Raw genomic sequence first — 9886 nt, forward strand, 5'->3', positions numbered from 1 at the left:
TAAAGGTCAAGCTAAGGGCAAGGAAGCCAGATCACCTTCCTCTGGATCCCAGATAGGAAGTCTTTTAGCACCGACAGCTTAAGAACGAGATTCTCCAGCTCTTGTTCCCCTGTCTGGGTGGAGCTCTGCAGGTAGAAGAGAGGAATGAAGGTCCAAATCCATTCTCACCTCCCCAGGGCCCCAGGACTCATACCTTCCTCAACCCTACCCAGGCCTCCAGGTCTAATACCAGCACCTTTCCTCCAGGAAAAAAGAGAGCTTCCCCTCCCCAGCCCTAGACCCACCTGTTGCTGAAGAAGCCGGGTCACCATTGGTGAACTCTGCTGGTCAAACACCTTAGAAAGAATCTCGAGGCCAGACAGTACTTTGTCTACCTCACTGAGCCCAGGGGTAAGAGATAGGGAGAAAAGAGAAAAAAGTTTATTGAAAGAATTAAGATAACAGTCATAGATTCTCTGAGCCAGAAGGGCCCACAAAGGGGATCTCATTATAAAAGCATGGATTTAAAGGTGGAGGGCACCATAGAGGTCACCGAGTTCAACTCCTTCACATTACAGCTGATGAAGTCAAGGCCCAACTAGGTTAACTAATTTGCCCAGGGTCACATAGCTAGTTAACATCTGAGGCAGAATTTGAACCCAGGTCTTCCTGACTCCAAGTCTGGCCTTATTGCTTGAAGAGAAATCCCTGCAATGGAAATAGTCCACCACATACCTGAATAGAAAGCCCCTCTATGACATCCCTGACAAGCAGTTACCCAATCTTGGCTTGAAGACCTCCAATAATGAGGAGCTCACTACCTCCTAAAGTAGTTCATTCCACTTAAAGAGACTAATTGTTACGAAGTTTTGCCTGAAGTTCAACAAGCTTTCTTGAAGTGCCTATTATGTCCCAAGTCCTCTGTTAGCTGTGAAATCAAGATCAACTAAGACAATTCCAAAAGACTCATGATGGAAAATACTCTCCACACAAAGAACTATGGAGTCTGAATGCAGATCGGCGCACACTATTTTCTCTTTTTGTTGTTGTTGTTTTTTCTTTCCCATGATTTTCTCCTTTGGTTCTGATTCTTCTTTCACAACATGACTAACGTAGAAATATGTTTAATATGATTGCAAATGTATAGCCTATATCAGATTGCTTGCCATCTTGGGGAGGTAGGGGAGAAAAAAAATTTGTAACTCAAAATCTTATAAAAGTGAATGTTGAAAACTATCTTTACATGGAATTGGAAAAAAAATACTATTAAGTGGGACGGGGGGGGGAGAAATCAAGATCAAAACAAAATGAAAAAACAAAAAATGAATCAGACTCTACCCTCAAGGACTTTGCATTTTACTGGGGGAGGGGGAAGAAGAGAGAATACAGATCTGCTAACAGATAATTAGATACAAGAAACCGACAAAATATATACAAACTAATTAGGGGTGAAGAACTGGTAAATGGGAGAGTCACTAAAGGCTTATAAAAAGAAGTATCCCTTCAAATAAGCCTCGAAAAGAGCTAGGGGCTTCAAAAAGTACAGATAAGGAAGGAAGGCATTCCACATGTGATGGACCATTTGCGCAGGACAGAAAATGCTGGACTGTCAGGAATAGCTGACAGTAGGGAGGCTACTTTGATTAGGACAGAGAACATATGAAGGAGAAGAACGTGAAATAAGACTGGAAAAGTGGGTGGGAGCCAGATTATGAAGGGTTATAAATAACAGGCTGAGAATTTTGTATTTTATTCTGGAGGCAATAAAAAGCTAGTAAAGATGCCAAATGGGAGGGGGGGGATCACGTGGTCAGACCTAGGTTTTTCAGGGCTATCAATTTGTCAAGGGAGCAGGAGGTCCATTAGAAGGTTATTGAAATAGCCCCAGGTGACAGACGATAAGGGTTTAAACTAGGTTTGAGGCTATGTGCAAATGTGCATGGAGAGAAGGGGATGAGTATGAAAGTTGCTGGAGAAGTAGAATCCACAAGAACATCTGGCAACTAATTAGACATGGGGGGGTGAGGGAGGAGGAAGAGTCAAAGATGACTTTGGGGCTTGTGAACATGAGTGATAAGAAGTGCAATGATAATGACCTCAACAGAAATCAGCAAGTTTGAAGGAGAGAGGAGCCTGAGGGAAAAAATAAGAAGTTCTATTTGGACATCCAAGTGAAGATGCCTGAGAGGTGTGTCTAGAATGCTCTCTCTTTTCCCTTTATCCTCAAAGAAAACAAAAACAAAAACATTTATTAAGTGTTTACTATGTGCCAGGTACCATGCTAAGTGCTGGGGATACAAAAAGAGGCAAAAAACAGTGCCTGCCCTCAAGGAGCTCCCAACCTAATGGGAATCAGAGAATCATTAGCTTCCTTCAGACCATAGCTCCTATGTCAACTTCTCTGAGAAACCTTTCTGAACATTCCTTGAAGGTATGCTGGACAGCCAATGGTTAAATTTTCAGTGTGAACATTTGCACCTACAGAAACTGGGGCTTAATTTACCTTTTGTAGATTGTCTAGAAATTTTAAACTTGTACTATATATACATTGCACTCCCCCAGCCAACATTCATCAGCACAGACCTAGACATCTCTATTATCTGTACTCTTGCCCCCTTCCCCTCAAAAATTACTTTGTCTACACCTTGCATTTACTTTCTTGTATAGAGATTGTATCCTGAGGGGAAAGTCACTTTGCCTTTTGTCTTCATATCCATAGCACTTGCTTTGAAAGTAAGAAGTGCTTAATAAAGGTTTGCTGGATTCAAAAACAAAAACAGATGATGGGGAGGCAGGGCTCAGGTCAAGTTTAAATCTGCCTTGACACTCATCCATTGCTCTTCCTGGTCCTGCTGTCTCACACCCAGTATAATTAGTCCAATCGCCAGTCCCCAGTCCCCAGGACAGCTCTTTTAATTACCCTCTGGACTGTGGCAGAAAGTATGATACAGTACAGATGAGGAAATGGTTACAAGAGACCAGACAGGCTTGGGAAGTCAGAGGTGAGAGGTTACCTGTGTAGCCTTCGGCAGGAAGTGACCAGAGTTCGGGTTAGGTGGGGAAGGCTGCTGGCCCCTCCCCGAACAGCCTCCAGGTCCAGCCCATAGCTGCCTTTCAGGTACTCATGGGAGACTGTGACAGTACTCAATCCATTGGGAGCACTGCAGAGGGCAGAAGGAAGTTCAGGGGGGGCCCTAATATTTCCTCAGCTATGACCCCCACCCTCCTTCTGCTCCCTGGGATCCCTGATGGCAAAGGTGGGGAGTGCTTATGTCAATGGCTTGGAGTAGTTAGGGTCAAGGCAAGTTCAGGCCAGGCCAGCCTCCTAGGGAAGTCTCACCTCTGTGTAGGGGAGCAGGAGGGAAGGGGGACAGGGCTAGAGACAGGGAGCTATCTTTCTGTGAATGGTAAGGGAATCTGATATTTCCATGGACTGAGGCCAGCTCACATCTATGTGTTTGGAGTGAGGCGGGAGGAGTTTACTTCTCTGTGAAGTGAGATGGCTTTTTTAAGGAAAGAGATGGGGCTTACCTCTCTGTGGCAGGAGTAGTGGGGGACTCTAGGCTTGGCGGGGGACTGCTGGGCCTAACCACACTGCTAATGCTACTGCCGGCAGAGAAGCTGGTAGAGCCTGATCGAGGAGGCAGTGGGGGCTTCTCATCTTCCCCATCTGAAAAAAACCAACAGAGCTATCAGTAGAGACACTGGCCTAATTCCCACCTCTAATCCAGCCCCTCTAGCCTCTACCCCTACACTATCACCCTAAAGGGTGGCGCATGTGGGGGCAGGGAAGTATGAAGGGCAGTGGTAACTCAAACAGAAACCATGGGCACGAATTTAGGGGCCAAGACCCACCTGAGTAATCTCGTTCATCAGGGACCTCAGCCTCCCGCTCCACAGGCAGCAATAGGGCACAAACCAGACCCTGGTTGGGTTGTGCATAGAGGTCGATAAGCTCACCCAGTGTCTGAAACCGGCGCACAGGAATGCCCTGGGATGACTGTGGGAAAAGTAAAGGGTGGAAGAGGAGTCAGTCCTGGAAAAGAGGGCCAGGCAAGTGAGAAAGAGAGGGCTATGTGCCTAGCAAATAGCAGGCTCTTAATAAATATTTGTTGAAGGAATTATCAGAGCACTTCTGAGCTGGAAGAAACCACAGAGGGCATCTAGATCACAGATTGAGAGCCCAAAGGGACCTCAAAGATCATGAGTCCAACCCCCTCACTTTATCGATGAGGAAACAGATGCACAGAAAGGTTAAGTGATTCACACAAAGCCACACAAGCTTGTCTGAGGCAGATGTGAATCAAAGACAATGCTGGTGAAGGAAAAAATTGGCCAGAATCTCCCACCTGCACTGCCAGGAAGTCCTCTCCATCAGGTAGGATTCGATAGGTATGAACATGTTTCTGATACCTGTGGGGGATGAACAGGGTAAAGAATCAGGCCTCCAGTCTGCACTGGTACACCCAATCCCCAGCTGCCACCACCCCCACCCCACCCCCAAACACACACACACACACACACACACACACACACAGAAAAACCAGAGTAAACTTCCAACTCAGCCCCTTAGATGTTGGCAGAGTAGGGAGGAGTTCAGGCTAGGTACAGGCAGCATGCCCTGTTTGTGCTGCCCCAGGCAACAGGCAGGGCCTTTGTCAGCTTCCCAGCTGTCTAAACACTCTGCTACCATCACCTTACTCTCCTCACATGCCCAGCCCCAACCACGTAAGCTTCAGAACAATCCCAGGAAAGAGCACCGTGTGTATATAGACATACACATACACATACCTAGGTGTGTATATGTATATATGTATATACATATATGTGTATGTGTGCATGTATACATGTATATACACATAAACATATACATACTGCCTTTGTGTGTCTGTGCCTACGTGGCAGAGGTAGGTGTGTTCATTTAACCCTGTCCAGACGGGGTGGGTGTGAGGTGGAACCAGACCTTTGTCTGGAAGGGTAGGGGCTAGCTAGGGCTGGGGGAGGTGGGACTGACAGGGGCAGAAGGTGCTGGGTAGGCACTGACAGACACAGGACAACAGCTGAGCAGAAGGAAAGGACAGCTGTCATCCCAGTGCCTCTTGCTGGCAGCATCAAGAGTCAGATCTGGACTCAATGATTATGGGGGGGAGGGTTGAAGGGGGAGGGGGGAAGTAAGTGGTTCCTCTGCCACAGATCACAGAATTCCAAGTTAGAAGAGATCAACTTGCCCAATCCCTTTATCTTACCAGTGAAGAAAATGGGACCCAGAGAGTAGATGTGACTTGCCCAATAGGGTTGCAAACAGAGCAGCAGAGCTGGGATTAAAACTCAGCACCATCACCCCCACACACCTCTACCCCTGCCTTCTCTAAATCCAGAGCCCCTCCCTCCCCAGCCAAAATCACCTGAGAGATTGTGGGTAAAGGGCATTGACAACCCTGTTTGCCAGATACCAATGGCCCCAGGAAGTCACCTATATACATCCTCGGTATCCTCTACTAAGGGTCTTTAGAATGAGTAAATGGCACATCTGGCTGTGTTTCTATCTTGTGTGTGTGTGTGTGTGTGTGTGTGTGCGCGTGTGTGTGTGTACACATATATCAATATTCCTGGGTACACTGATATACATGAATGACTAGTCAATGCCTGTATGTCTATGAGTCCTCTTATGGCCATGCATGCATGGATTATGTGTCTGTGCGGGTGGCTGTATGTGTGAAAGTGGGTCTGGAAACTCAGTCACAACAAACATAACGGTTCTCATTCCTATAACACAGATAAACTTTAGAGTTTACAAAGTGCTTTCCTCACCAAAACCCTGTGAAGGTAACTAGTACAATTATTCCCATTTTACAGATGAGGAAATTTAAACTCAGAGAAGCTAGGGGATTGGTCCAAGGACATGCGAAAAGCCTCACACTCAGGTTTCTGAATTCCCAGTCCACTGACCTCTGTACCACACCAAGACTGAAGGTATCTATGTCAAAAAGATTAGAGAACTATCAGTTAGGCCCCCCTTTTTTTTTGCTCAGGACACAGGCAAAGCAGATAATCCCAGACATGTCAGGCTCCATTTCAGGATAGGAACGAGGAGACTGAAGTCTCCATGCAGACAAAGTTACACTGAGGCAGTCTCAGGGCCCCTCTGGTTCCTTGGTCCTGGCCGACAACAGGTCGGCTGTTCCACCCCATCACAGCTGTCCCCCACTCCCCATCAGCAGCTGGCCAGCCAACCCCTAAGCCCCAACAATCAGGGATCTTGCAGGGGAAAGAACCTCCTCAAGAGGGGGATAAATATACCCCCCCATTCTTACTCTCTACTTGTGCATATTGGAGAGGGGGTGGAAACAGTAGAGCCTTAAAGCCCTTCCCTCCCAGGACCCATGCTATTGAGACAGCTGGTCCAGTAAGGTCCCAGGTCCTCATGCCCACACTAAGCCCCACCCTACCCTCCTCAGCAAGAGGTAACAGGCAGCAGAAGAAGGGGGAAATGATGGGGGGAGACACAGAATGATTAAGAGTTTATAGGGGAGAGGGAAGAGATAGAGGAATGAAGTAGGAGTATGAACTAGGGGACAATGTGTATATGTGCATATATGGGAGAGAAAGAGGAAAAGAAATAAGGATGGGAGAAAAATGGAAAAAGAAACAGATGGGAAAATAAACTAGGGAATAGATGGGGCAGTGCAGGGTGAAAGTGGGAAGGAGACAGGAAATCAGGCACTGGAGCAGAGGTAAGACAAGGTTTAAAAAAAAATAGAGTTTACCACAGGGACCCAAGGAAAACACTCAGTTCAAGACTGATATTCAAGGCACGGGAATGAAGGGAAACAGATGAGACAAGGAAAGACCAGGCCTTTCAGACCTCCATGGAGGCTCCTCAGAGATTAAAGCTGAGGCTGGGGGGAGGAAGTGGGGAAGAACTCAGCCAACTTCCTCAGATTCCCCAAACTATTACGTGGAAGACATACTCAGAGTCAAACCGAAGGATGACAGCCTTAGGAATGGTGCCCACATTAACCCAAAGCCCAGCCCAGAAACCCAGAACTCTAAATCCAAAGACCAAGGGGGCCCCACCAAGCCTGGGATTCAGAGCCTGACCATCATCCTAAATATAACAGGTCCCAGGGGAGACAACAAAAGAGGTAGATTGGAGGCACCCCTCTCCCCAAAAACCAAGACCTCAAGGTGGAAAAAAACCCTTTTTGCTTGGTTCTCCCCACTCACATCTTTCCCATCTGTGGGCCTTGGTGAACCCCCCAGGATCTCCCTCACATACAAGCACACGAGGATATGAAAAATTCATGCTCAGGATCACAAATATTCTCCCGTACCCTGTGGTACACATTCACACTCTTATTCACTCACATACACACAGGAACTCGTCCTTACACCCTAACTCACATCATTAAATATATACAGCCCTATATACACATACAAGCACACACTCTCAAATACCCTCCAATTCTGAGATCCTGTGACTTTTACATTCTTACAACACTCTCTCCCCATTATAAATAAACCAAATTCTATCCAGGGTTGCCTTATACCACACACAGAGGGAAGAGGAAGGAGGAGGAAGGGCAACGGGAGTATGGCTTCACCAAGAACTTGGGGGGCTGGGATTGTGTCCAAGCAGCTGCTGGGTCCTTGTAAGAGAAGACAGGGAGGGACACCCTAGAGTCAGGCCCAGCTCAGTGAACCCAGGAGAGTATGAAATGACTAACATCGGCAGAATTAATGGACCTAGAGGCATTCCAGATACCAGGACCACCCATGTGTTATTATCTCCCCAACCAACAGGCACAAACTTGCTCCTGGTACCCCTCTCATACTTGTGACACTCGCATACTCTGAGACTCCAATGTGTAAAACACACATACACTCTCTTTCTGGATCCCCATATAAACACGAACACACTGAACTATCAAAGGATCACACTCTGCACCTACTTGCTTGCCTTTCTTTACACAGCTCTAAGCACCCACCCTACCCCACAGAGAATCTCGGGGCTGTCCCACAGTCCCATTACAACCTAAGTCTACCACCTCCAGGAGAATAAAACACTCCACAGCAACTAGATTCCACATATCCCGCACCCCTGGCCTTCTTTTCATACCCAGGTGCTGCTGCCCTCAGCCCTACAGAGCAAAGCACAGAATGTCTCAGACACCCCGACTGCCAGCTCACTCACTGACCCTCCCCTCAATGCTCGCAACACAACTCCGAGTCCCTGAGGTCCTCCAGGCCCCGACCTGGGGCTCCCCCACCCTCCCAGCCGTCGGACAGGTCCCCTCCCCGTGACCCCTTTCCCCGGGCGCTGGCCCCGACTCACAGCACGCAGAGGGCGAAGGCTCCGGGCACGCTCTCGCTGTCTCGCACCAGGAAGCTGCCGTCCCGGCCCGCCCGGGCCAGGAGCTCCTCGGCCGCGGCGCGGCTTAGGTCGCGGTGGTACCAGGCGGGGGCTGGGCTGCCCAGGGCGGCCCCGGGCCCCAGCCCCGCCCCGCCGCCCCCGCCCCCGCCGGGCCCCCCGGGGCTCGGGCCCCCGCACGCCATGGGCCCCGTGGCCGGCCGGGCCCGGCAGAGCGGTCACCGAGGCCGGAGAGGAGGCGCCATGGCCGAGGGCCTCGGGCGGAGGAAGGGGAGCCGGGACTCCTGGCTCCGCGTCGGGGTCAGCGGCGACTCCGGAGGCTCCCGCTCAGCTCCTTCCTCTCCCTGGCTTTAGTCTGCAACTTGGAGGAGAAAGAAAAGTTTGTTCAGAGGCCGAGGGGGGAGGGGAACGAGGAGCCGCGAGGGGGAGGGGACTGGACGGGACGAGAAGGAGGAGCTGCGGGTGTCCCCGCCCCCTCCGACCAAAGAACCCCCGGGGCTCCCCTCAAATACACTCGCAGCCCCCGCACCTAAGATCCCGAAACCCCCCCAAGATCCACGGAGCACTGCCCCATGACTTCCAAATATTATTCAAAGACCGCCCAAAAGACACCTTTGGGGATCCCCAAAACTCTCCAGAGGACCCCCAGGATCCCCAAATTCTGCCCAGTAGGCCCCCTAAAACAAACATTCCCGAGAATTCACACAAACACTGGTCCCCGCGACTACCGTTCGGAGTTCTCCAAAGCCCCCACGAATTACCCCCAACACATCCCTGAAGTTCCTCCCCAACCCTCTACCAATTTTCTGCCCCAACCCCTCTGCGGGTTCCCCTACTGAGGGGAACCCCTAAACACTGTTCCTGGACTTTCCCAACACATCCCGGAGCCTCCGGTACATCCCAAGACCCTCCAAAATCACTCAAGCACCAAACACCCTTTAGCGTTAACCCAAACACAGAAATCTGGCCACCAGCCCCTGACATCCCTAGGGATGCAACCCTGAATCCCCCAAACACTTCCCCGAGAAACACACCACCACCAATAAGCCCCAGAGCAGCTTCGTCTCGGGATTCGCAGAGCCCGGCAGAAAGCGGAGTCTCTTCCCTCCCCCACTCCCTCCCCACACTTTCCAAGTTCTCTTCCGCCGCCACCCGGAGCCCCCGAGGCCTCTCCCGGGCCTGGGAAAGGGGCCCCAGTCTCGCGGGCACAGTTAAGGGAAACTCCTTCCTCTTCCCGAAAAAGGCAAGAAGTCTCATAAAACCAACCCCACTCTCCCTAGGAGGGCTCGCCTGGGCGCAGAGAGCGCTTAGCCCACCTGGGAACACACTCAGACACCCTCTTCCCCCGGGAACGTAGGGCCAGGCCAGGGCTGCCAGCCGACTTAAGATGGTCAACCACCCCTCAGCCCCGTCAGCCAGCCCTCCTCCGCCCCAGGTCCCAGACCCGCAGCCTTCCGACCCGCCCCTCTGCTCTGCCTCTCCCCGCCTCCTGCTTCCCTCCCGCCTCCTTGTAGATTCAGCCCAGAGCCCGGGAAA

At 50.3% G+C, this 9886-nt stretch overlaps 1 protein-coding gene across 4 annotated transcripts in view; it reads right to left on the reverse strand.

The window, feature by feature from the left end:
• The window catches only part of INPPL1 (inositol polyphosphate phosphatase like 1), a 35604-nt gene extending 25827 nt beyond the window's left edge, over positions 1-9777 (reverse strand). For 3 of the 4 annotated variants that reach the window (XM_020967699.2, XM_020967698.2, XM_020967695.2), the window contains exons 1-8: positions 9667-9777; positions 8315-8711; positions 4329-4392; positions 3835-3979; positions 3511-3649; positions 2994-3140; positions 285-378; positions 36-125 (exon numbers count right to left, since the gene is read on the reverse strand). In XM_020967699.2, coding sequence (XP_020823358.1) covers positions 36-125; positions 285-378; positions 2994-3140; positions 3511-3649; positions 3835-3979; positions 4329-4392; positions 8315-8535 — 900 coding nt within the window. In that variant the 5' untranslated portion in view covers positions 8536-8711; positions 9667-9777. The remainder of the gene's footprint in view (positions 1-35; positions 126-284; positions 379-2993; positions 3141-3510; positions 3650-3834; positions 3980-4328; positions 4393-8314; positions 8712-9666) is intronic. The other variant, XM_020967697.2, reaches the window with a different exon arrangement.
• Between the last annotated feature and the right edge of the window lie 109 nt (positions 9778-9886).

The sequence above is a fragment of the Phascolarctos cinereus genome, unplaced genomic scaffold (assembly GCF_003287225.1).
Source record: "Phascolarctos cinereus isolate Bilbo 61053 unplaced genomic scaffold, phaCin_HiC Scaffold_726;HRSCAF=1367, whole genome shotgun sequence".
NCBI classification, from domain to species: Eukaryota; Metazoa; Chordata; class Mammalia; order Diprotodontia; family Phascolarctidae; genus Phascolarctos; species Phascolarctos cinereus.